At 34.0% G+C, this 25,821-nt stretch overlaps 2 protein-coding genes and 1 pseudogene across 2 annotated transcripts; 2 read left to right on the plus strand and 1 right to left on the minus strand.

Annotated features, from left to right (window-relative positions):
• The first annotated feature begins 721 nt into the window (after positions 1-721).
• Positions 722-15,112, plus strand: LOC112039251 (receptor-like protein 15). Its single transcript, XM_065766904.1, has 8 exons — positions 722-950; positions 1,419-1,652; positions 8,906-9,121; positions 10,656-10,811; positions 10,986-11,060; positions 12,351-12,549; positions 12,625-12,884; positions 13,357-15,112. The coding sequence occupies exons 1-8, from the start codon at positions 722-724 to the stop codon at positions 15,057-15,059; spliced, it is 3,072 nt and encodes a 1,023-aa protein (XP_065622976.1). The 3' UTR covers positions 15,060-15,112.
• Positions 15,113-15,854: 742 nt separating this feature from the next.
• On the plus strand, positions 15,855-21,663 carry LOC112039252 (cuscuta receptor 1). The gene is given in 4 exon segments (XM_065766905.1): positions 15,855-15,861; positions 19,777-19,963; positions 20,039-20,303; positions 20,305-21,663. Coding segments are annotated over 4 exon segments (1,818 nt in total).
• Positions 21,664-23,715: 2,052 nt separating this feature from the next.
• LOC136064759 (protein CANDIDATE G-PROTEIN COUPLED RECEPTOR 7-like) lies at positions 23,716-24,893 on the minus strand (annotated as a pseudogene).
• Between the last annotated feature and the right edge of the window lie 928 nt (positions 24,894-25,821).

Consider the following 25,821-nt stretch of genomic DNA (forward strand, 5'->3'; position numbering starts at 1 on the left):
ACAGAAGGGAAACCCAGTTGTTAATTTGGAGCAAAGAAGGGATAGACATCATAGTCCTAGTGTGGTGGTAGAGTCATACCATACAGAACGTACTAGGCGGAGTCATTCAAGGTCAGGGAGTCAGCTGTTCCATGATCGTTAGATGCGAAAGTTGCAACGTGAGATAGACCACCTGCGTGAGAAGCTGAGGCATAGGGAACATGACAGAAGGAGCCCATCACCCCCATCAAGTGATGAATCAAGCTCATATCGCCAAAGGTCCAAAACTTTGTCCAGGGAATCTTTCTCGGTCTCCTCCCATCAGGATAGGAGGGACAAGAGCAGATCTAGGCGCCAGTGGGGGCCATTACATCAGGGCATAGGGAGCAATGCGATGAGTAAGGCACTTCAGCAGATTTCTAAGTCACCCTTTGGTTAGAGAATTAACAAAGCCAAGCTTCCCATTGGTTTTCACAGCCAACTTTAACTGTTTACAATGGGAGGACTGACCCCGTAGAGCATGTGAGCCACTTCACTCAGAAGATGGCAATTCATTCTAGCAATGAAGCCCTTATGTGTAAGGTTTTTCCTTTCAACCTTAGGCCAATAGCTATGTGGTGGTTTGATGCTTTGGAAGAAGGGGTCAATAAGGTCATTTGAAAAGTTGACAAGGGTGTTCGAGGCTAGATTCATAACATGCAGTAGAGTCCTTAAGCCAGTAGATTCCCTTCTGTCCATGACAATGAGGGAGGGAGAAACTCTGAAGACTTATTCGTATAGGTACTGGGAAATGTACAATGAGATAGATGGGGACTTTGAGGATGTGGCAATAAGAACCTTCAAGGTAGGGCTCCCTACGGAGCATGAGTTGAGGAAGTCATTAACAATGAAGTCTGCTTTGAATATGTGCCAGTTGATGGGTCGCACAGATAAGTATAAACGAGTGGAAGAGGATCAAATACAGGGAAAGGGTAAAGCCAAGATATTCCCAGAAAAAAAAAAAAAAAAAGGATCCTCGAGGAGAAGGATATAATAATAATCGTCCCAGGAGGGACTTCCCCAATCAGATGCCAGCTACGAGGGCTCAAGTGGTTATCTCGCTGTTCAAGGAACCAGTTTATCAGATACTGGATAAGATAAAAAAGAGCCTTACTTCAAGTGGCCCAATAAGATGGGTGGAGATTCATCTAGGAGGAACTAGAGCCTTTATTGCAACTATCATCAAGACAAAGGGCACACAACAGAGGACTGTAGAACTTTGCGAGATCACTTGAATCAATTAGTGAAGACAGGGAAACTTGGTCAGTTCTTGTATCAGCCTACGGGTTAGTATGGGCATTCGGGAGCTAGGTTTCAGAAGGATGGAGCTCCTTGGCCGACCTTGGGCACTATTAATGTGATTTTTGCCAGGCCTAGAAACGATCTTGGGGCCTGTTCAGAGGTGACGTCGGTGGTTGAGGGCCCTAGTTTAGACGATCAGAGTCAGGCTCCCAAGAAATTGAAGATGGCAATTATCCCTACCTTGGGTTTCTTAGAAGAGGATAAAATGGGAACGCTCCAACCACATGATGATGCATTGGTGGTCACTATAAGAATTGGTGGTTATGATGTAAAGTGGGTGTTGGTTGACCAGGGAAGCAGGGCAAAGATCATGTACCTTGACTTGTATAGAGGTTTCTTTTTTATTTTTTATTTTTTTCTTTTTCATAATGATATTACTTTGAATGATTACATTAGTAGAACCTAATAACTAATTATCACATTATACAAGCTGGTGTGAACTTAAAAAGCTCCAAGAGATACACCTCAGCTACAATAATTTTGAAGGGAGACTAACTTCATGCATGGCGAACTTGACATCACTTCACATATTGGATCTTTCTAACAATTACTTCAAAAGAAAATACGGAAAATACGGGTCGCCCTACCTAAACTGACCCAACCTACAACCCAATTAACATGACCCGTTTCTTATATGTTTAAAATGGCCCATTTTGACACAGACATGCTTTCAACTCAAACCCGATTGACCTAACCTGAACTGCACACCTGTTTTGCCACATCTATAAGATTCTCTAATTGACTTTAGGCATGCTTATTTATCATTATGAAAGAGAGCATATATTAATAATTGAAAATCTCCCTTATTCATTATAAGGAATTATCACCTTTAAAACATCTCATTTGAAGTGTCTTATTTAAAAGTGTGAGCTTAGTTAATATGTCCCATTTAAAAGTGTGGTGTTTATTTATTTATTTATTTTTTAACGTACTTTCCCCAATTGCTTCTCCAAATGTTTTAGTTTATATTAATAAAATAGAAATATATTCTCGTGGTAGTTGGTTGGAATGTCACCGTGGATGCCAAGTCATAATCTAGTCTTCTCAAGGATTTTAGAAGAAAGCACATGAATATAGCTTTTTTTTTTTGTTTCTAAACAAACTGATGAACATAGAACCTTAGAAAAAAAAACAATCCAAACATTAATCAGGCTTGGAACTTAGTTGGTTTGGGCTTTAAACAAAAATGAGCTTGGCCCAACCCATGAACATGATTCTACATTCCTAACAAATAGGAGTAAACAAAAGCTCAGCTAAGTGAAAAGGCAACTCATAACTGTCAACAATCTAAGGAAATTTTTATCTGGAAGCACATTTCGGCATATAGGTTAATTTGTCAAAAAACAAAGTTGACACAAGTCATCGTGGTTGGTAGAAATTGGAAAGACACGAAGTCTTCGACTATTGTAGTCTAGCTAGGTCTTCTCCAATAATGCAAGTATTATCCAAGAAATCACAATATAAGGTGCAGGCTAGGGAAAGCACCACTGACCCCAAGTCCTTGGCGTCTTTGTTAAGTTTAGCTGTTTAGGTCTTCCTAAATAATGCAAAATTTGTATATTACTAGTGGTGGGTGCAACTTTTTTGCCTGTTGAACGAAGACCAATCTTATAAAAAAACAAACAAGAGGAAAAAGGAGAATGATTAGAGTCCTTGAAATACTAACATATCATCTAATCAATGACTTACAGGGTGTTTGGTACATGCACTTAAAAATACATGTTTTGTTGTTTGAAAACATGTGTAGAAATACGTGTGAGTGAAAAAATGTGTGTAAATACGTGTAATGTTGTTTAAAAACTGAAAACATATGTTTGAGTTGCCATACAAAACAGGGCCTTACTCATTTGATTTTTTCCTTGAAATAATGAGAGATGAGAAATTGTTCAAAACTGTCCTTAGAATAGCTTTATGAAACACGCTTTGCATTATATAAATCTCTAGCCTCTTCTTGATTTTAGGTAAATTCTCAAATAATGCAATGCTCTTAATACCAAGGGCAGAGGTTAGTCATCACTAAACATTATCTAAGAAGAAAGCACTGGACACACCAACAAAGTCTTTGGCTTCTTGTTGAGGGTCTTCTAATTGCAAAATTATTGGCGAGAGGAAACAAATAACAGAAGTCAATGGTTATCACCACAAAGAACTAACGTGCAAACGGACTCAAAAGGGGTCGGAGTATAACCAAAAATTAAAAAAAAAAAATTTAAATAAACATCCATATGGTATTAATAAACTATCAACCAAAACAAACAGAAAAATCATTGTTTCTTAATATATTAAGAATTGAAGATGTTTCTTAATACATAACACTATTGTTTCTTAATACACTACAATTAAGAGAGTCAATTTCATACCAAAAGCTATTTCAGTTTGACTATAAGAACAATATATTTCGATATTAGCAAATATTGTTGTACTATTTCACAATTACCACTATATATATATATATCAAATTTTTAGTCATATCTCAACCACTCACCAACAATTTTTTAGAACTCTCTCTCTCAACTCCTTTATTTAAATGTTAAAACTTAATCCTTCATAAATCCACACCTACCTAGTCTACGGATTATGGTTAGCTCTACTTTTAATTAAGTTTTATCTCTTTTTATTATTATTATTATTAGGACAAAACTTTGATACAATACTTTAGGTGTTGTTCTTTAGGTTATCCTCTTAAGATTCAGCCATGTGGCTACTTAACTAAAAGATACACTTCTATTCCATGAAAAAAAATCCACATGGTAGAATCTTAAGAAGGGAACTTAAGGAACACCTAAGTATTGTACTTAAGTTTTACCCTTATTATTATTACTACCATTTCTTATTTTTTTTGCTTAGTAACGTGGTATCACATAAAATGGCACAATTTGTGTCACAACTTGTTCACATGACGAGTTTTGAGGTGTAGAAGTGTGTCTCTACATAGAACCACCATTATATCTCTACCACTCACAACTCGTCACGTGAACGAGTTATGACATAAATTGTATCATTTTATGTGTCACTAACTTTACTCTTTTTGCTTTCATTTTTTTCTTATACACATTTTGTTTTTCTTTTAAGCCTTGTCACTACTTTTTTTTCTTTTGAGGAACTTTAGTCTTGTCACTTTGCTTCAATTTATTGCCCTTGACTGAATACTGAATACTCAGTACTCACTCATGGTTTTAAAAACGAACCAGACCGGTCGATCCGACCGGTTCAACCGGGAACCAGCCACTAATCTGGTTCGGTTATGATTAAAAAACAAAAAATAACTAAAAACCGGGAAGAGTAAAAAACGGCTGGTTTAACTGTGAAACCGAAAACCAATTAGATTGAACCGTTTATTGGCCGGTTGTGTTGAGACTGAAAAACTACACTGTTTTTGACCTTTTTCTCAACCTAAAACTACGTTGCTTTGGGAACCTAACCCTAAACTCATATCTTCTCTTTTTCTTTCCCTCATCCTTCGTTTCCTCTGAATTTTTTTTTCTCTCTCTTTCTCGTCTTCTCTGTTCGACTTTGGAATTTGGTGGTCGCCTTTTTCCCTCACACACCTCTGCCTCAGTCTCCTTTTTCTCTCAGCCTTGCGGTATTTTGAGCAGATGAACGAGCTTCAAAGGACAAGAATTGAAGAACACTTAGTCTTTTCTCATCTTCAATTCTTGTAAAAGAAAAAAAATTTGGGGAAGAAGCAACGCCGATTTGTTGTAAAAGAAATGATATTTTGGGAACATGCTAGCTGTGGAGTGAGGTTGAACTTTGCTTGGCAGAGAGAGAGAGAGGCAGAGGAAGATGTGTAAAATGAGGAGAAGAAATGAAGAGTGAAGAATTAGATTTGTATTTTGTGTAGAAGCAAGTACTGATTCATGGGAAAAGGAGAAGAAAGTGGGCGTAGGTGGAGAAAATTTAATGCCAATGGAAGTAGGTGGGATAGTAGAGGAGTTATTTAGGGGATTTTTAAGAAAATAACAACAAAACCCAAACAATATTATTAGTTAGGCAACGTTTCAAACATATTGCATTTCTAACAATTCGACTTTAGAGGAGTCGATTTTACTGTTCACATCTATTTTTTAGATAAAAAAATCGAGCTTTTTGTAGTCATTTTCTATACATAGAAATCGACTTCAGTGGAGTCGTCTTCAATACAAAGAAAACGACTCCAGTGAAGTCGTTTTCTTTGTATTGAAAACGACTCCACTGGAGTCGTTTTCTTTGTCCAAAACCCAGAACTTCGTTCTTCTCCACACGGCACCACCAACTCCACACAAACCCCAACGAGCGTGACCGACGAACGACGAACGAGCGCTTGGGTTTCTTGCCGACGAACCCAGGCGCCGATTATGACCGACGAATCCAGCAACACCGACGAGCAAACGAAGGAACCCAGGCGCCGATTCACCAAACCCCGACGAGCAAATGTCTAACACGCTCGAGTCTTCAATACAAAGAAAACGACTCCAGTGAAGTCGTTTTCTTTGTATTGAAAACGACTCCACTGGAGTCGTTTTCTTTGTCCAAAACCCAGAACTTCGTTCTTCTCCACACGGCACCACCAACTCCACACAAACCCCAACGAGCGTGACCGACGAACGACGAACGAGCGCTTGGGTTTCTTGCCGACGAACCCAGGCGCCGATTATGACCGACGAATCCAGCAACACCGACGAGCAAACGAAGGAACCCAGGCGCCGATTCACCAAACCCCGACGAGCAAATGTCTAACACGCTCGAATCGGATCAGTGGAGGAGAAGAACACGCTCGTCGGCACCTGGGTTCGTCGGCGCCTGCGTTCGTTTGCTCGTCGGTTCGTTTGCTGGGTTCGCTGGGTTCTGTGACGGCGCATGGGATCTTCTGGGTTCGCTGGGTTCGTTTGCTGGTTTTTTGGCGCATGGGATCTCTTTTGGGTTCGTCGGGGAAGGGGTTTATTGGACAAAGAAAACGACTCCAGTGGAGTCGTTTTCAATACAAAGAAAACGACTTCACTGGAGTCGTTTTCTTTGTATTGAAGACGACTCCACTGAAGTCAATTTCTATGTATAGAAAATGACTACAAAAAACTCGATTTTTTTATCCAAAAAATAGATGTGAACAGTGAAATCGACTCCTCTGAAGTCGAATTGTTAGAAATGCAATATGTTTGAAACGTTGCCTAACTAATAATATTGATTGGGTTTTGTAGTTATTTTCTTAAAAATCCCTGAGTTATTTAACTCACTGCTCAGTTTCACATGAGGTTGACTATCTTTGAATTACAAATTCATTTGAATCCAATGGTGTACTCCGTTTTACTTGTAAGAGCATTTTCATCAACAATTGCAAAAAATTTAGCATTTACAATCTCAAAACACTAATTTTTCAATTTTAACACCTCATTTTACAATATACCAAACATCAAAACTTTTATTTTTTTTACAAACTTCATTTAAATATTTTTTCTTTATAATATTTTATTCTTTTTTGTTTTTATTTTTTTCATCCTCACTTTCTTTGGTCTCACTGTCTCCCTCTCTCCCTCTTGGTCTCATTGTCTCTCCCTCTCTCCCTCTCGATGACCCACACCGATGAGATCGATCAAGTCGACGATCCATGCCGGTCAACTCGACGATCCATGCTAGTCAGGTCGATGATCAACGGACACAGATCCACAAACCGAAACCCACGAACCCAAACCCATGAACTCAGACCCACAAACCCAGACCCACAAAATCCCTGGAGCACATCAGACCACGACCCAAAATGCCAAATCCAAAACGTCAAATCCATAACCCACACAACCACTGCCAAATCTAACATCAAATCACAAACTTAAAAAAAAGAAAAAAAAAAGAAAAAAGAAAAAAGAAAAAAGAAACCACTACGATAGAGATCAGCTTGGCTTGATGCTCTGGCCTGGGTTTCGTCGGAGAGGGAGACAGAGACATCAAGCAGAGGGAGAGAGAGAGCAAAGAAATGGGAGCAAGAATGAGAAATGGAAGAAACATAAATGAGAGAGAAAGAAAAGAAAGTCTGGAGAAAGAAGACAAAGAGAGAATATATATATATATATATATATTTTTTTTAAAAAGAAAGTCTGGAGAAAGAAGACAAAGAGAGAATATATATATATATATATATATTTTTTTTTTACAATCTTGCTACAGTGGGCTGCTAGAGATAGCAGTCCACTGTAGACGAATTGCAAAATTTATAGGATTTAGAGGCTTTGATGGAGTATGCTTTTTAACCTTTATAGTATTTAGCATGCTAAAATTTAGCATTTATACCATTTAGCATTCTTAATGAGAATGCTCTAAAGACACCCAAAACAAAAATAAATAAATAAATAAATAAAAGATACAGAATGCTAAATGTAGTACATACTGAGATAGAGAAAAACAAAGAATACGCATAACAAAAAATCAAAAAGAAGAAATCTTCATTTATTTATTTTTTTTATGAAAAGAAATCTTTATGTTTCTAACTTTCTTTGTTTTGGTCCGTATCTCTTTGCCGGCCGAAATCTGGTATTTCACCCTAAATAGCCGATATCTTTTTTATTTTTTTTTCTTTTAATCAAATTTATTTTATTTTGGACCAAGGATTTACATGTGTTTGGGCAATTTTATTATTATTATTATTATTTTTGTTGAGAAGGTTGTTTGGAAAAATAATTTTAAAGGAGATGAGCCCAAATGACGGCCCAAATATAAATATATATTTTTGGACTGAAAATATATCAATTATTTTCTTTTCATAAGGTCAGGGTCCCTGGGCCCCGAGCCCTTTTACACCGTCCACTATCGTTATAATTTTTTTAAAATTTTTTTTAATACAAGATAGAATTCAATTCTAACTTAATGTAAGTGTATATGTGTGTGAGTATCTCTCCTGGAGACTTGAATCCCAGCCCTTGTCCCCTGTATTCCACAAGTACTTTTATTTGTGGAGTGACGCACTAAGGATGTGCGGTGGTTTTATTTTTTGAGAAACCAATCAACCATTTTATTTAAGCCAAAGCAAAGCTGCTGTCAAGTAATACAAGAGAGTTGACATCATTAGGGACGTCCTCCTTCCAGGTACAAAACAAAACTTAGCTAATTTAGCTAACTTGTCAGCCACAGTATTGCCTTTCTGTTGCAATTGTGAAAAGGAGCAGTAACAGAGGTATGAAGTCAAGTTGATGGCATCCTCAATAATATGCCCAAACGAAGCCAGACAAGGTGGACCAGCTTGAATGTAGTTTATGACTGTTGCCGAGCCCTCTTCAAACACTGCTTGTTGAAATCCGAGTCCACGATCGTAATAAAGGTATGGAGTGTTTGACAAAAGTATATATTTAGGACCTATATATTTCAATTCAAGATCATTTTGCTATCATATCTGAGAGTTGGACAAAAACTATTAGTCTTATTGTCATAGGAAATTTGAAAAACAAAAAGTAATGGAGTTAGGGACGTTTTTGGTGGTGGCCAGTGGTGCTATTTTTGGTTCATTTTGGTATGAATGGGCGTTTTGGTTGCTGGGAGCAAGAGAGAATTGCTCTCTTGCAATTCAAAGCTTCCACCATCAACTACATTGATGAATATTATTTTTCTCATTGGGACTCAGGCAACAAAGAGAGTGATTGTTGTGAGTGGAAAAGAGTTAAGTGCAACATCACTTCTAACCGTATAATCCAACTTGCTCTTAATAGCACGATTTCGTATTGGAGTGGAGAAAGTGGAGGAGGTTGGTACTTTAATGCCTATCTGTTTCTTCCTTTTGAAGAGCTCCAGTACCTCGATTTGAGTAATAATTTCATTCTTAGATGGGTCCCAAATGAAGGTACCAAGTTTATATTCTAAAAAAAGTAGGAAGTATTTAATTTGTTGATATTCTAATTTTTCCTATTGCATCCTTTTTTTATTTTTTATTTTTATAAATAGTCAAGAAAAAAATAACTGTATTTTAGGAATCATTTTATATTGTTTTCTGGGAATATATAGGCTGCGTTTGGTTCAATGTAAATTGAATTCCGAGTGTAAAATGAATGCGGGGGAAAGTGAATTCCCGTAAGGAGAATAAAATCCGGGTGTTTGGTTCTGCAATGGAAAATAGTACTAAAAACGATTTTAGGTGTTTGGTAACAATCTGAAAATGATATTTTCCTACAGATTTTTCACATTTTCTCAGCTATTTTCTCAGCTCCCAAACAAATTTTATAACAGAAAAATTCAAAATATACCTCTAACACAACAAAAAATCAAAATAAAAACATCATTTATTCACAAACTCGGTGAGAAAGGGAAGAAAGAGTGAGAGATTTAGGGAAAGAGAGGATCGGAGTGGATGGAGGTAGCGGCAACCAGATCGGGTGGGTTTGGGGGTGGAGTGGAGTGGGTTGGTGGTCGGTGGCAGCTAGATCGGCTAGTGCGTTGGAGAGCTTGGTGGAGCACAGCCTACGGTTAGTTGTCAAGATCGGAGCTCGTCAGTGCATGGTTGGCGATCGGAGAGGTGGATCAGTGATGAGGGAGGGGTGCGTTGAGATCTGGGTGGATCGATGTTTGTGGACCGGTGCTTGTGGGTCTTGGGTGTTTGGCCGGCGCATGATCTGGGCGGTGGGGGTGGCACAATCTGGGCTGGCCGGAGCTTGGCTAGGCAGCCACCTGTGCTCTCTCTCTCTCTCTCTCTCTCTCTCTCTCTCTCTCTCTCTCTCTCTCTCTCTCTCTCTCTCTCTCTCTCTCTCTCTCTCTCTCTCTCTCTCTCTCTCTCTCTCTCTCTCTCTCTCTCTCTCTCTCTCTCTCTCTCTCTCTCTCTGAGCCTTGGAATTCATTTGAAGGTAAAATAGAAACTAAAATTCATTTCCGGCTTTGGAGGGGTATTTTACGATTAACGCGAAAATTGATTTCCGTTTGACCCAATTTTCAGTGCTTACCAAACACATAGAGGGGTGTAAAATGATTTCCTGAAACCATTTTTAGCCAAAACAAACGCACCCATAGTTGCAAATGTGAAAATTGAAGCATCTAAATTATAGGTTTTATTCTCAGCATTGAGCAAGTTGGAGGTGCTACACTTGGATAGTAATAATTTCAATAACAGCATTCTTTCATCTTTGAGTGGAATTGCTTCCCTCAAGGAACTATATTTGGGTACAACAATTTGAATGGATCAATCCCCATCCAAGGTAAGCCTTTTGGGTAAAATCCTCCAACTAATTTGTTTGACCAAAGTAAATTGTTTGATTTTTTTTTCTTTTTTACCATTTAAAAAAAATAAATGTAGACCACAGATTAGTTGCATGTTAAGATTCATTTTGTACTGTTTTGTGGGAATATAAAGTCACAGACATGCAAATTGAATAATCTAAAAATTGCAGGCTTTGAAAGATTCTCTTTGTTGAGCAAGCTGGAGGTGCTTCACTTGGATGGTAATAATTTCAATCATAGCATTCTGCAATCCTTAAGTGGTATTGCGTCACTCAAGGAACTAGATTTGAGTTCCAACAAATTGAATGGATCAATCCACATCAAAGGTAAAACTCTCATTAATTTGCAAAGGAATATTATTGGAAGAGTGGTTCACACTTATTGATATTTATACAACTAAATTTCACCTTTTTTTCCTCAACTATTTTAAATGAAAGTATTTATGCGACTGAAGTTCCTTTTTTCTTCCATGATTTTTCATGTACTCTTTTTTAATATAGAATTTAAAGCATTTAGCAACTTGGAGGATCTCGACTTGAGAGGCAATGAGATCGATGCCTTTGTGACAACAAGAGGTATGATATTTGTAAAAATATATGTTCATGGATTAAAATCAAATACTTCTTTTGTATGGTATGTCAAATGAAATTATCACTCGATGTTTTTGAGATATTTTATTTTCCCTATAGATTCAACATCTTAACTAAGCTGCAATCCTAGACTTGAGTGGGAGATTTCGTTACAGTCTGATCATAATGCTTCATCGTAGCTTAGATCTCTCATATAACAATTTGGGGGATCGTTTATTGCTAAAGGTAAGTTATACCATTGACATCAGGTGGCGTTGTTTGCTTTTTCTTTTCATACTGGCATAATAGTAGAAAGCTCTATAAAACCCTATTCTAAATATTGATAATTGATAATCAAATTTCTTGAAATTAATGAGACTAAACTTATTTTCTTTCTAAGTTCATAATTTATTTTGTCTTGTTAAAATTTTGTATTCAAATGTTAAAAAAAAGACTATGCAAGCAGATTTTAATATTAGTTTTTTAGCATCATTTTTGGCCTAAACCAACAATCACATAGGAGCTTTAAGGTTGTTCTACGTTGTCCAGACTAGCAATTCAAACTCATTCTATATTCCAACTTTGTAACCCACAAATAAATGTTTCTCCAAAGGTGTTGCACAAGACTAGAGTAATGCAAACAAAATCCAACCCTAAAAGCCTCACAACAATATTACAAAGATTCATATTCTAAATTATATTAATCTAAAAAAATACATTTTCATTTTTCTAATGACTGTAAATATTGAAATTCATTTGTCAAATATTATAATACTTAATTAGTATTATAAATTGATCATAAAAAATAATTCCTTATCAATATTTCAAAATAAACTTTAGCATACACACATCAAGGAGACATGCTGATTTTAAAATTGAAGAGTTCAAATAAAAAATGGTTTTGATATGATTTATGTAGAAAGGAATTTACCTAAATCTGAAGTAATTGTGGCAAAAAAAAAAAAAAAAAAGATTTAGATGTTTTAGAAAACAGGGGAAAAAAAAGAAAAAAAAAAAAAGATTTAACAACACAACTCTTAAAAAATAAGGCTAAGATCTTCAAGGAAAGCATCATCTCCAATTGAAATAAATTAATTTCATAATTTGAATTAAATTCTAAAATATGAAAGTATATATAGACTGCCACATTACGTGGTAGTCTATACACTATTATTAGATAAAATCAAATTACTTTCTTCCAAAGAATCTCATTTATTGAAAAAAGTTTCATTCGTAAAGTTGGAGTTATGACTTCACTTAAAGTATTGACTTCATTCTAAATGCAAGCCAATAACTAATCGTCCCATTTTGCAGGCTTGTGTGAACTGAGGAACCTCCGAGAGATAAGCCTCTCCAACAATCATTTTGAACGGATATTGCCTTCATGTATGGCAAACTGGACATCACTTCACTTTTTGGATCTCTCTGACAATCACTTCAGTGGGAATGTCCAATCCCAATTATCTAATTTGAAATCACTTGAGTTCCTTTCCTTGTCAAATAATGAATTCTTGAACCCAATCACCTTCTCCTCCTTTTTTAACCTCTCAAATCTCATGTTCCTCTTCAGTGATAACAATAAAATTGCTTTTGAAACAGACTCTCATACTGGGGTTCCAAACTTCCAATTAAGGCTTTTCAGGTTGTCAGAGTGTTCATTTAATGGACTCAATACAACGCTTCCCACATTCCTTCATTACCAATATGATTTGCGAGAAATTGTTCTCTCCCACAACAATTTGAGTGGGAAGTTCCCCACTTGGTTGTTAGAGAACAATACAAGATTGGAGATTTTTATTTTAAGAAATAACTCTTTCACGGTTTTTCCTGGTGCCAGATTGTCGAATTTTTTTTCTAAATAACAATAAATATTAAAAAATTTAGTTAGTTGTCAAGTTGGGGAAGAAAGTTGAAAACTAGCATATCAAGTGTCTAAAACTCGAGTTCCAAGATAAAAATCAAGTTTTTAAGGCTTGATTTGTAAAAAAAAAATCCAAGTGAAAATCGAGTTTTAAAAACTCGAGTTCGGAAAACGCCGCTATAGGGATTAAAAACGTCACTATAGAGCTTAACAATGGAGTTATTAGCATAAAAACGCCGCTATAGGACTTTAAAACGTCACTATAGGGTTTAAAAATGCCACTATAGGGGCGATAAAACTAAAATTTTTTTGCATAGAACTCGAGTTTCTAAAACTCGAGATTAATGTAAATGGATCTCGATTTTCTAAAACTCGAGATGTCTACTTTGCCTTATAGTTTCAAGCGTTGCCTAACTAACTATATACAAATCATTTCCACAGTTATTCTGCATATTCCCCCCGATCGTCCCCATCCCAACATTACGGAGATAGATATTTCAAGTAATTGCTTACAAGGACAAATTCCTACCAACTTGGGTTTGATTTTTCCAAATTTGGAGTATTTAAACGTGGCTGACAATGCATTTCAAGGTACTATTCCTTCTTCTTTTGGGAATTGGGTTTCCTTATGGCATTTAGACTTGTCTAAAAATAATTTATCAGGAACAATGCCAGTGCATTTCACATTGGGTTGCTACTCCTTACAAGTTCTCAAATTGTCGAATAATAATTTCTATGGCCAAATATTTCCTACCGATTTTAATTTGACTAATCTGTCACATTTATATTTGGACAACAATCACTTCTCAGGAAAGATCCCAAATAGCATCTCACTGATGATTTGTGGTGCCACAATTGATTTTAGAATTAACAATCTGTCAGGCAAGCTTCCAATGTGGATGGGGAACATGTCATCTTTAAGGGCAATTATTATGGCCAACAATCAACTGGAAGGTCCTGTTCTAGTTGAGTTATGCAAACTCGTTAATCTTAAATATTTTGACCTTTCCAAGAACAATTTGTCTGGCCTTGTTCCATCTTGCTTCAATTCATCATCAATCCAGTTTTTTCATCTAGATGAGAATTCGTTGAGTGGCCCAATTCCAAGTGTGTTCCCAAACAACTCTAATCTGATTGCATTAAATCTTCGAGATAACTACCTAAGTGGAAACATTCCCAATTGGATCGGCAGTGTCTCATCATTGAGCATTCCCCTTTTGGGAGAAAATCATTTAGAAGGTAGGATTCCAATTCAACTATGCCTTCTGCAAAACTTAAACTTGTTGGATCTTTCCTCCAATAAAATTTCCGGTCCAATTCCCCACTGTTTAAGTAACCTTACATTTGCATCAGCTGGTGAATATAATTCACGAGGTCTCTTTTACGTGGACTTTACATACCCAAATAGTCCAACATGGGCATATCTGCTTGAAGCACCAGAAATTGATGCTTGGGCTCATGTGGGTTTGATAGAAGAAGTGGAGTTCACAACAAAGAGTAGAACTTACTCCTACATGGGAGACATTCTCAACTACTTGTTTGGAATTGACCTGTCGAGCAACATGTTAGTAGGTGAAATCCCACCCCAACTCGGAAGGATAAGCAGCAACATCCGTGCAATAAACTTGTCACACAACTATCTAAACGGATCAATCCCTATAACATTCTCTAACCTAAAGCAGATGGAGAGTTTAGATCTTTCCTACAATAATTTGAATGGTAAAATCCCCCCTCAATTGACTGAATTGACTTCTTTGGAAGTCTTTAGTGTAGCACATAACAACTTATCAGGTCCATTGCCAGACAGAAAAAATCAATTTGGGACTTTTGATGAAAACAGTTATGAGGGGAACCCTCTCCTATGTGGACCTCCATTGCATAAAGATTGCACCAAAATTGGACCACAATCTATAATGCCAGTGGATCATATGGAGGAAAAAAGTGGGAGTTTCATGGACATCAGTGTCTTCTATATAAGCTTTGTGGTGGCTTACATGATAGTGTTGTTGGGAATTGTTACAGTTCTCTACATAAATCCTTATTGGCGTAAAGCATGGTTTAACCTTATTGAAGAGTGCATTGACACTTGCTACTGTTTTGTTGTGGTTTATTACCATAAGTTGTTCAATTTCAGGCTTGCATAGCCTTAGTTACAAATGATTACATGCATGTGTCTATTCTTGTTGGATTCATGTTCTTCAAAGTTTGTATTTTCTGTGTAATTAATTTTAATGGACTAAGCTTTTGTTTTTGCATTTCTGATTTAATTTAATACTAGTTGCAGACCCACACAATGCGTAATAATAGATAATTATGTTATAATTGTGGTCTAATGTATAATTTGCATTCTAAATTTGCTGAAAAAAATTTGCTCTCTAAAAATTAAACAATTTCTAAAATTATTTGTCATCTTTCTCTCTTTACCAATATATCATTCTATTATTTTGGGTGTGTTTGATGGATATTAATCCTTTATGAAGTAATCCATATTCTTTGAAATTGTGTTATAGTGTGCTATATATTTTTTTTTTCTGTACAATTAAACTTTTTAAGTTTCAAATAAATTATCCAAATTGCTCATTTTCTTAAAGAAGATTATCATGATAATCAAAACTCATAGTAAAATACTTTTTAATATTACTCAAATAATTAATAGGCACATTCAAATGCATAGCCAAGATTTTGTTTTGATATAATTCAAATTCTTACATCCAAAATAACTAACTGGCTTCTCTCATTATGTATTGTGTGTACACTTCCTTCACGATCACCTCTTCGTTCGAGGTTGAGGAAAGGATCAACATGTTGGGATGCCCTAGACTCTGCTAGTTGTTGACCTGGTTCAGCCATCATCAACCGTTGTTTTCACTCCTGCTCAAGCTCTCCCCGCAGACGGCGCCAATTGTAGGGTCAAGATTGGTGACCCAAACCCAAAAGAGATGGGAGGTGAGTCCAACAAGCCCAATAAAATAAAATTTGTTGAGAGTGAGTAAAAGAGCTAGGCTGTTTGTAAAGTCCACAACAATTAATCCATGGTTTACCAAAAGAATAAGGGTGAAAACACTCTGAACTTGAATAAATTTAAGTCCGAGGAGACAAGTTGTACATAAAATAACTAAGGTTGCTCTTGAAGTTACAGTAGATTTTTCTTCTTCTTCTTTTTGTCTTTTTTCCGATCCCCTCTCATCAGAGGCCTCTTCCCTTTATATAGCCTTCTTCTCCATCATCTTCATCGTCCACTTGTTCTTCATCTAAGCATTCACTTGAGTACATGTCACGTCAAGTATCTTATTTAGTTCTCCATGAGTGGTGGTAGCTGAGATTACACTATTCAGGAGTCTTCTCCCCATAAATGCGGCCAGAAAAGTTGCTGCAGTGCATTAAACACGGTGATAGCAGCTTTTCCTCTAAATATTTCTCTATTTCTATCATCTTTATACATGCAAGGGATTCATCCTTATCGTTGGATCCTCCTGGAAGTTTACCTAAACTGCCCAGGCATTTACTTAACCGATATTCTTCAAGTCCGAGGAGGGTGTACTCCTCAGACTATACTCCCTCAACCTTCCCTTCCGTGATTCTTCATTCTTGAGCCTTTCTAAATCCTTTACCCCTCATCGGACGTACTTGTATCTTCAAATGAGACTTGAGGCCAAACATACGTGTTTGAGTTTTCACCCCCACAAAATCCATATGACATATCAAAGTTGACCATATCGATTATATTCATCTCTTTTTTTGGTAAGGGTATGTGAGACTTTGTCTTAGTATTTGTTTGTTTGTTTGTTTGTTTTTGTTTTTTTTTTTTTTTTTAAGATTCAAACTTCAGAGCACACAATTATATACCAATTTGGTAAAAAATTTCTAATAATATTATTCAAATTTTGTCAAAATATGTATTATAACATTTAAATAATAATTTTTATTATTTAAACAACATTATTAAACAGATTCATAAAACTACACCAAGACAGAGAGGGAGAGAGGTCCAGAGTAGGGACACGTGCAAGTGATCCTACACAACGATAGATAGATGACACAAGTCAGCAGTTAAACCTCCAGCCTCGTTCGATCATCGGAGTTTGCATAGGAAGACATTTGTGTGACTCACATCATACATTGTGTGTCTCTCTCTTGCGTGAGACTTGGTTAATGGTTGGTGTGGGAATAAATGTGAGCAGTTGAGGCATTAAATGTTGGAGTTGGAGAATTACAGATAGCTCTAAATGTCACGTCCTTTCTTTTCTTGTTGTCATAAGACTCATAAATGAATAAGTCTGACACGGTCTATCATTTTAGCTGCCAGAGGACTCTGTGGAAATAGATGTGAGCAGTTGAGGCATTAAACGTTGGAGTTGGAGAATTAAAGATAGCTATAAATGTCACAACCTTTCTTATCATGTTGTCATAAGAACATCACAGTAGTAGAGCTAAAAATTTAGTTTTTTAGTTTCACTAAAAGTTACTTTATCTATTTTACTTACATACATGTTACAGCAGTGGATCTATTTTAACTTTCAACACAATAAAATAATATAAACATTACAATAAAATAATATAATCACTATAATAAAATAATATATTCTACTACCAAAAAAATATCCACAGCCACAACCACCTCTACCATCAGCCACACCCACAACCACAACCACACCCACAACCACCACCAACACCACCACCACCACCACCGGCAGCAGTCCACAGCAGGCAAAAAAAAAAAAACCCAAATCTCCAAGTCAGGTACCCTATATCCACGAGCAAGCACTCCAATGAGTCTGATACAGTGCGGTGTCCGTTAATAACAAAAAAATTTTGGGTTCGGTTAATGTGTGCCTTAAGGGCATACATTTTAAACCTTTTATTTTTTAAAAAAAAATTTCGAGAATTGAAAAAATTGTCAATATTTTTTTAATTTCAGAGAAAATTTTTTTAAAAAATAAAAATTAATATGTACTTTTAGAGCACATATTAATAAAATTCAATTTTTTTTACTTTTCTCTGATAAATTTTTGTCTTTTTTTACAATTCATATCATTTTTTCAGTTTTGTAGTACTACTTAGAATTTTTTTGACTTTTTTTGACAAATCTTTTTTGCCTTTTCTGCGCCTGGCGCAAAAAAGGGAAAAAAAGATTTGTGAGAAAAAGTAAAAAAAATTTGGAATTGTACCTACGAAACTGAAAAAGTGATATAAATTGGAAAAAGAGACAAAAATTATGTCAGAAAAATGTGTGCTCAATGGGCACCACACGAATGTTAACACAACCCTTTAAAAAAATAAGTGTAAGTGAAAAAATTATAAAAATATACGTAATATTGATTAAAAACTGAAAAACATTACTTAAACTCCCATATCAAACGGCAATCACTTCGAGAACAACACTTTCCCCACTTTTTACTATCAATAATTTATTTTAATAACTACTAGTTAGCATGACTCTAAATATTACTTTTATGAAAAATATTAGTAAATGCGCAAGGGAGTTTGGTTTAAGAATACAAATTTTCTGTATCATATTTTTGTTTCATTTTATGTTTTATCAATTATAATTTGTCATGTACTTGTTTAACTTTTCTTATAGAATAACTAAAGTTTAAAATAAAAATAAATTAAATACATGGCAAGTTATGATTGGTAGAACATAAAGTAAAACATAAAAAATGGTACGGAGAATTTATATTCGTTTAGGGACTATTTTTAGAAATATTTTATGAAAAAAATAATAAAGTAATTAATTTTCTGATAGGTTTTTAAGATTTGATGTTTCATACATTTTATGGATAATTGAGGATATTTAAGATTTAATTTTTTATTTTATTTTAAACTTAAGTTTGATTTCTATTTTTTATTAAGTAGTTTAATGTTTCATCTTTATACAAAATAGTTTTTCGGTGCAATGCACGGGTTAATGAATAGTTTAATTAGTAACCCACCCATTTAACCCAATATGACCCAAATACTTCTAAAATTACTTGAATACCCTCTTGAGCTCCAAAATTACTAAAATACCCTTAAAAACCTAAAATGACCCAAATACCTCTACACTTCCAAAATTACCAATATACCCTTGGACATCCAAAATTACCCATGAAATCTCTAAAATGACTAAAATACCCCGATATCTCTAAAATTATAAAATATGCTCAAAAACCACTAAAATGACCAAAATCTCTAAAAAGAGAAAAATACCCATAAAACCTCGAAAATAACCACAATACTCCCGATATCTCTAAAATCACCGAATATGCTAAAAAACCACTAAAATGACCAAAATACCTCCAAAATCTCTAAAATTAGCAAAATACCCCCCAAAACCTCTAAAATGTCCAAAATATCCCCAAAACCTAAAAAATTACCAAAATAGCCCCCAAAACTCAAAAATGACCAAAATACCCTCTAAACAAAGAAAATGACCGAAATATCCCTGAAACATAAAAATTACCAAAATAGTAAAATTTCACAATGAGTAATAATAACAAAATAGGGAGTGATTTTCTTAGTTTTCCTATGTGATACACGGATTAATTCAAAATTTTACATAAAATAAATTTTAATTTTTACTAATATTATTGAGATTATCATAATAATTAGTGAGTCACTCAAAACTTTTTTTTTTTTTTATACAAGATATAAATTCTACTCTGAGCTAATTTAAGTGTATATGTCATTCTAAAAAATAATCTAAGTGTATATGTCATTCTAAAAAATTATTTAAGTATATATGTGTGTGAAGCCTCCCTTTTAGAAACTTGAACCCTAATCCTTGCCCCTCCCATTTTTTTTTTTTTTTTTTTTTCAAAATGATATTGCTTTGAATAATTACAATAGTAGAACATAATAACTAATTATCAAATTATACAGGGTGGTGTGAACTTAAGAAGCTCCAAGAGATATAACTCAGGGACAATAATTTTGAAGGGAGACTACCTTCATGTATGGCAAACTTGACATCACTCCACGTATTGGATCTCTCTTATAATCACTTCAATGGGAACATTGCCCGGTCTCCACTATCAAGTTTGTCATCACTTGAGTACCTTTCTCTCTCAGATAACAAGTTCTTGATCCCGTCCACATTTTCCTTCCTTTTCAACCTCTCAAATCTTGAGATCCTATTGGGTGATAACAATATATTAGCCTTGGAACATGACACTCTTACTTGGATTCCAACCTTCCAATTAAAGGTTTTTAGTTTGTGTAATTGTTCATTTAACATTCTCAATAGCACGTCTCTCAGATTTCTTCATTACCAATATGATTTGCGAGTAATTTATCTCCCTCACAATGAGTTTGCTGGGCAATTTCCTAACTAGTTGTTAGAGAACAATACAAGATTGGAGATCTTTGTTGTAAATAATAGCTCTTTCACGGGGCCTTTTATGGTGCCATCATGATATTCGTCCTAACATGTTGAGCATAGATATTTCTGATAATTACTTACATGGTCCAATTCCCACAAACCTCGGTTTAGTTTTTCCAAATTTAGAATCTTTAAAAATGTCAAGAAATGAACTTGAAGGCAATATTCCTTCTTCTATTGGGAATTTGGCTTTCTTACGGGGTCTAGACTTGTCTGAGAATAATTTCTCAGGAACCATACCAATGCATTTCATAATGGGTTGCTACAATTTAGAATTTCTCATATTATCAAACAATAGCTTCAGCGGCCAAATATTTCCTACCAATTCTAATTGGACTAATCTAGAAAATTTACATTTGGACAACAATCACTTCTCAGGAACGCTTCCAACATGGATAGGGAAAGTGACATATTTAGAAGATATTGTTATGGCCAAAAATCATTTTGAAGGTCCTATTCCCATTGAGTTATGCAAACTCGTTTATCTTACATTTCTTGACCTTTCTGACAACAATCTTTCTAGCTCCGTTCCATCTTGCTTCAATTCCTCAAGTATCAATTTTTTTCAATTAAATAAAAATTGCTTGAGTGGTCCAATTCCAAGTGCTTTCCAAAACAACTCCAATCTACTTGTACTGAATCTTCGAGATAACCGTCTAACTGGAAACATTCCCAATTGGATTGGAAGCCTCTCATCTTTGAGAATTCTCATCTTGATAGCGAATTATTTAGGAGGTCAATTAATTCCAATTCAAGTATGCCTTTTGAAGAATTTAAACATTTTGGATCTTTTCTACAATAAATTTTCAAGTCTAATTCCCCATTGCTTGAGTAACATTACTTTTGATGCATCAGCCAACAAAACTTCTTTAAGTGGTTTATCTTCAGGGGGAACTTATTCAAGGAGTTTGTCATTACATTTGAACACAAAGTCAAATATTATCAAATATCTCCCTGATGATATATCTATGTTTGACAGATTTGTGAATGTTGAAGAAGAAGTAGAGTTCACAACAAAAACTAGAACTTACTCCTACAAGGGTGACATCCTCGAGTACATGTCTGGAATTGACCTCTCATGCAACAATCTAGTAGGTAAAATTCCACTGGAACTCGGTAGGATGGGTAGCAACATTCGTGTATTGAACTTGTCACACAACAATCTATCCGGACCAATCCCAGTAACATTCTCAAATCTAAATCAAATAGAAAGTTTGGATCTTTCCTACAATAATTTAAATGGTAAAATTCCACCTCAATTGACAGAAATGACCTCTCTAGCGGTCTTCATTGTGGCACACAACAACTTATCAGGAACAACACCCGACAGAAACAATCAATTTATTACTTTTGATGAAAGTAGTTATGAAGAGAACCCTCTCTTGTGAGAACCCTCTCTTGTATAATCCACTTAATAATAAAAAATTTACAAAAGTAAAAAAAAGAGAATTTTTTTTTTTTTACCCAATACTTGATTTATTGAAAGTAAAGTATCACACAAAACAAAAAAAGAAAAGATAAAAATAAATCACTCTACAGTCTATACTCTAAATACTAATTACTATCTTAAATATTTATAATCTACTTAATAATATAAAATTTACAAAACAAAAAAAAAAGTGAAATATTTTTTTATCCAATACTTGATTTCTTAAAAGTAAAGTACCATACAAAAAGAAAAAGAAAAAGAATAAATATAAATCATTCCACTATCCACACTCTAAATACTAATAACTATCTTAAATATTTATAATCCACTTAATAAAATAAAATTTACAAAAGAAAAAAAAAATCCTAGTACTTTATTTCTTAAAAATAAAGTACCATACAAAAAGAAAAAGAAAAGAAAAATGAAAAATCATTCTACTATCCACAATTTAAATACTAATTACTATCATAAATATTTATAATCCACTTAATAATATAAAATTTACAAAAGAAAAAAAAAAACAAAAGAAAATATAAATTTACCCAGTACTTGATTTCTTAAAAGTAAATTATCGTACAAAAAGAAAAAAAAAATCACCCCACAGTCCATACTCTAAATACTAATTACAATATTAAATATTTATAATTCACTCGATAATATAAAATTTACAAAATAAAAATAAAAAGTGAAAAAAAAAATTACCTAGTACTTGATTTCTTCAAAGTAAAGTACCATAAAAAAAAATGATAAAGATAAATCACATTATAGTCTTGAAAGTAAAGTACCATACAAAAAGAAAAAGAAAAGATAAAGATCAATCACTCCACAGTCCATACTTTAAATACTAGTTGCTATATTAAAAATTTATAATTCGCTTAATAATATTAAATTTACAGAAGAAAAAAAAAAGAAAAAAAAAAAGTTTACCTAGTACTTGATTTCTTGAAAGTAAAGTACCAAAAAAAAAAAGAAAAAAAAAGATAAAGATAAATCATTGCACAGTTCACACTCTAAATACTAATAACTATCTTAAATATTTATAATCCAATTAATAATATAAAATTTACAAAAGAAAAAAAAAATTCCCAGTACTTTATTTCTTGAAAATAAAGTACCATACAAAAAGGAAAAGAAAAAAAAAATCACTTCACCGTCCACGCTCTAAATACTAATTACTATCTTAAATATTTAGAATTCACTTAATAACATAAAATTTACAAAAGAGAAAAAAACGCAAAAGAAAATATAAATTAACCTAGTACTTGATTTCTTAAAAGTAAAGTATCGTACGAAAAGAAAAAAGAAAAAAAAAATATCACCCCATAGTGCATAGTCTAAATACTAATTGCAATAATAAATATTCATAATTCACTAAATAATATAAAATTTACAAAATAAAAATAAAAAGTGAAAAAAAAAATTACCTAGTACTTGATTTCTTCAAAGTAAAATTCCATATAAAAAAAAAAAGATAAAGATAAATCACATTATAGTCTTGAAAGTAAAATATCATACAAAAAGAAAAATAAAAGGAAGAAATAAATCACTCCACAGTCCACACTTTAAATACTAGTTACTATATTAAAATTTTATAATCCGCTTAATAATATTAAATTCACAAATGAAAAAAAAAAAAAAGTTTACCCAATACTTGATTTCTTGAAAGTAAAGTACCATACAAAAAGAAAAAAAAAATGATAAATCACTCCACGGTCCACACTATAGATACAAATTACTATTTTAAATATTTATAATCCACTTAATAATAAAAAGGGATAATTACACTTTACCCACCTGTGGTTTGCCTCTAATTTGATTTGCCTATCCGTGGTTTCAATTTTGACACTTTACCCACCTGTGATTTCCTCCGTCAAGGCTCTGTTACCCACCTCTGTTAAAAAGAAGGTTAAATATGTATTTTTGCATAATTTTTATGTCTCTCTCCTCTCAAAACATAAAACACATAAAAATTCAAGAGAAAACAAGATCAAAATGTGCTATTGGTAAAAAATATTATCCAATTTCTTAGAACTTCAACTTGTATTTGAACTTATCATCTCAACCACAAATAAACTAATTACACATCTGAAAGCATGACAAAGCAGTATGAGAAAAATTAGATAAAAATTAAAACTCCAAATCTAACTCAACAACGTTCAAATAAATCAAATCAAATCTCTTGCTCCTCATGTCCAAAAACTAAAAACCCAGAAAAATAGAAAACCCAGAAAAGTTCAAAAAAATTGAAAGTCCTCATGTCCAAAAACTAGAAACCCAGAAAAGTTTAAACTTTTCTGAGCTGAGTTGAACTTGTTCACCACACAATCGAAATCATCAAAAACATAAACCACACTCATCCAGAGGTACCGATACGAAGTAATAGTCTCCAACGCATAAACCACAACACGCGTGAAGTAAATGTAGCAAATCACAGCAATGTAGTACTGCCTAAACAGAGTCAATTTCATCAAATTCACTGCGGCTTTCCCGTCTGTCCTAGCGGCTTCTCTGAGATTCTAAATCGACCAAACGATAGGGAACAAAACCACACAGCAACACACCACATCGACGAGCAAGAAGATCTGTTTCCACGTAACCCAATCTTGCGCGAGCGGACCGCTCTCATCGATCGCGACCTGAGCTATATTCGCCACAACCTGTAAAGGAATCACAATCATCAAAACCTTCTTCTCCTTATCTTGCAAATACGGCTTCAAAAACGACCATCCAGTTCCGATCAAAACGATTAGCGTGTAATTATTTGGACGTTTTTGGACATGTTGTTCAGTTTCTCAGTTCCGATCAAAACACTCTCATCGATCCCAACACGTTCCACCCAGAAAAATAAATATGTTGGAGAGGGGAAAAGAGCGTGATTCCTTTCAAGAAACTGAAGATATAGAACAACACGTCCCAACCATGAGCGCTACCAGTGCGCTTGATGTATGATTTGTCTTCCGCTTCACAGAGAAGATTCAGAGCTTTGAGAATCAGAGCTGAGCTGGAAGAAATGTATTGTGAATGATACGATTTGAATTTATGGCGGTGTTTTGATATGTTTAAAGTTTTCTGGGTTTTTAGTCTTTGGACATGAGGAGTTTCAATTTTTGTTGTTTGAAATTTTCTGAGTTTTCTATTTTTCTGGGTTTTTAGTTTTTGGACATAAGGAGCAGGAGATTTGATTTGATTTATTTGAACGTTGTTGAGTTAGATTAGGAGTTTTTAATTTTTATCTAATTTTTCTCATACGGCTTTATCATGCTTTCAGATATATAATTAGTTTATTTGTGGTTGGGATGATAAGTTCAAATACAAGTTGAAGTTCTAAGAAATTGTATAATATTTTTTTACCAATAGCACATTTTGATCTTGTTTTCTCTTGAATTTTTATGTGTTTTATGTTTTGGGAGGAGAGAGACATAAAAATTGTGCAAAAATACATATTTAACCTTCTTTTTAACAGAGGTGGGTAACAGAGTCTTAACGGAGGAAATCACAGGTGGGTAATGTGTTAAAATTGAAACCACGGGTAGGCAAATCAAATTAGAGGCAAACCACAGGTGGGTAAATTGTAATTATCTCTAATAAAAAATTTACTAAATAAAAAAAAAAGTGAATTTTTTTTTTTTACCTAACACTTGATTTCTTGAAGATAAAGTACCATACAAAAAGAAAAAGAAAACAAAAGATAAAGATAAATCAGACAATGGTTCACACTCTAGAAACTAATTACTATCTGAAATATGTATAATCCACTTAACAATAAAAAATTTACAACAGTAAAAAAAGTGAAATTTTTTTTTTTACCTAACACTTGATTTCTTGAAGATAAAGTACCATACAAAAAGAAAAAGAAAACAAAAGATAAAGATAAATCAGACAACGGTTCACACTCTAGAAACTAATTACTATCTTAAATATGTATAATCCACTTAATAATAAAAAATTTACAACAGTAAAAAAAGTGAAATTTTTTTTTACCCAATACTTGATTTATTGAAAATAAAGTATCATACAAAAAGAAAAAAAAAATGATAAAGATAAATCACTACACAGTTCACAATCTAAATACTAATTACTATCTTAAATATTTATAATCTACTTAATAATATAAATT

The sequence above is a fragment of the Quercus suber genome, unplaced genomic scaffold (genome assembly GCF_002906115.3).
Source record: "Quercus suber isolate HL8 unplaced genomic scaffold, Cork oak 2.0 scaffold_755, whole genome shotgun sequence".
NCBI lineage: Eukaryota > Viridiplantae > Streptophyta > Magnoliopsida > Fagales > Fagaceae > Quercus > Quercus suber.

Bases quoted from the DNA above. Each gene is read 5' to 3' on its own strand.
- LOC112039251 (XM_065766904.1), top strand. From the start codon at position 722: ATGAGGGAGGGAGAAACTCTGAAGACTTATTCGTATAGGTACTGGGAA. The intron at 951-1,418 runs GTAAAGCCAAGA...GGGCCTGTTCAG, and splicing joins GGATCAAATACAGGGAAAGG to AGGTGACGTCGGTGGTTGAG. The intron at 1,653-8,905 runs GTTTCTTTTTTA...ATTGGGACTCAG, and splicing joins GTACCTTGACTTGTATAGAG to GCAACAAAGAGAGTGATTGT.